Source organism: Daktulosphaira vitifoliae, unplaced genomic scaffold (assembly GCF_025091365.1).
Source record: "Daktulosphaira vitifoliae isolate Bord-2020 unplaced genomic scaffold, ASM2509136v1 Scaffold_5564, whole genome shotgun sequence".
Taxonomy (NCBI): domain Eukaryota; kingdom Metazoa; phylum Arthropoda; class Insecta; order Hemiptera; family Phylloxeridae; genus Daktulosphaira; species Daktulosphaira vitifoliae.
The window spans coordinates 1-784 of record NW_026105124.1 but is presented as its reverse complement, the minus strand read 5'-3'; the positions used below and the strand labels follow the sequence as shown (position 1 = coordinate 784).

The 784-nt window shown below is 32.0% G+C and overlaps 1 protein-coding gene across 1 annotated transcript; it reads right to left on the bottom strand.

Moving 5' to 3' along the window:
- Positions 1–83: 83 nt before the first annotated feature.
- On the bottom strand, positions 84–778 carry LOC126910162 (protein YIPF7-like; the record flags this gene model as incomplete). The annotated part of the gene is made up of 1 exon (XM_050692540.1): positions 84–778. A coding segment is annotated over one exon (609 nt), but the record flags the coding sequence as incomplete, so codon positions are not given.
- Between the last annotated feature and the right edge of the window lie 6 nt (positions 779–784).

Sequence of the window (784 nt, the reverse complement as noted above, 5' to 3'; positions counted from 1 at the left end):
TAAATTTGTTAGTAAAAAGACATTGTGCTAATATAACATCACAGTACAAAGCACAAAGTTTTAAAGAAAAGGAATAATAATGATTAAAGCATTATACAAAAGTGTCAACATTTAATTTTATTTTTATAAATACATTGCTTAATTAACATTTATATATTTTATAAATTATTTAGTATAGTATAAATAAAGTGTAAAGACCACATATAATCGCACAAGGGTAAGCCATCAAATACTTTTGATCAGCATTACCAAACATAGCTACAAAGACTTTGGCAGCATTTGTACTACTCCATAAAACAGCTAAAAGAACCACAAGGGCACCAAAAATATTTTTGAGGTTTGTGAAAACAGCAAGTAGCGCAACTAGAACTACTGGTGTGAATGAATATCCCAATACAGAGAAAGTGGAAGTTAATGTTACTTCAGGTGAATCAGTCATTGCCCAAAGTAATGCATACATACAAACTGAAGTTAACACTGCGAGACCATAAACATAACTAAACATTAATTTTCCACCGGCTAATAGTAATAATGAAGTGTATGTTAAATATAAAGCAATAGGACCAATTACATCATAGTCGCCCAAAACTACACCACATCTGCCAGTAGGATCAAGTGAATGTAATAACCGCGTAAATATTTTATTGACATCTATCCCAAGTTCTTCAAGAAGCGGTGGCTCGTCATCTTCGCCAGTAAAATTAGTAGTAGACTGTTGATTCCATGATGATGTCGTATTGAATTGAGCTGGTTGCGAATAATCGTCAAAGTTCTGATTATAATT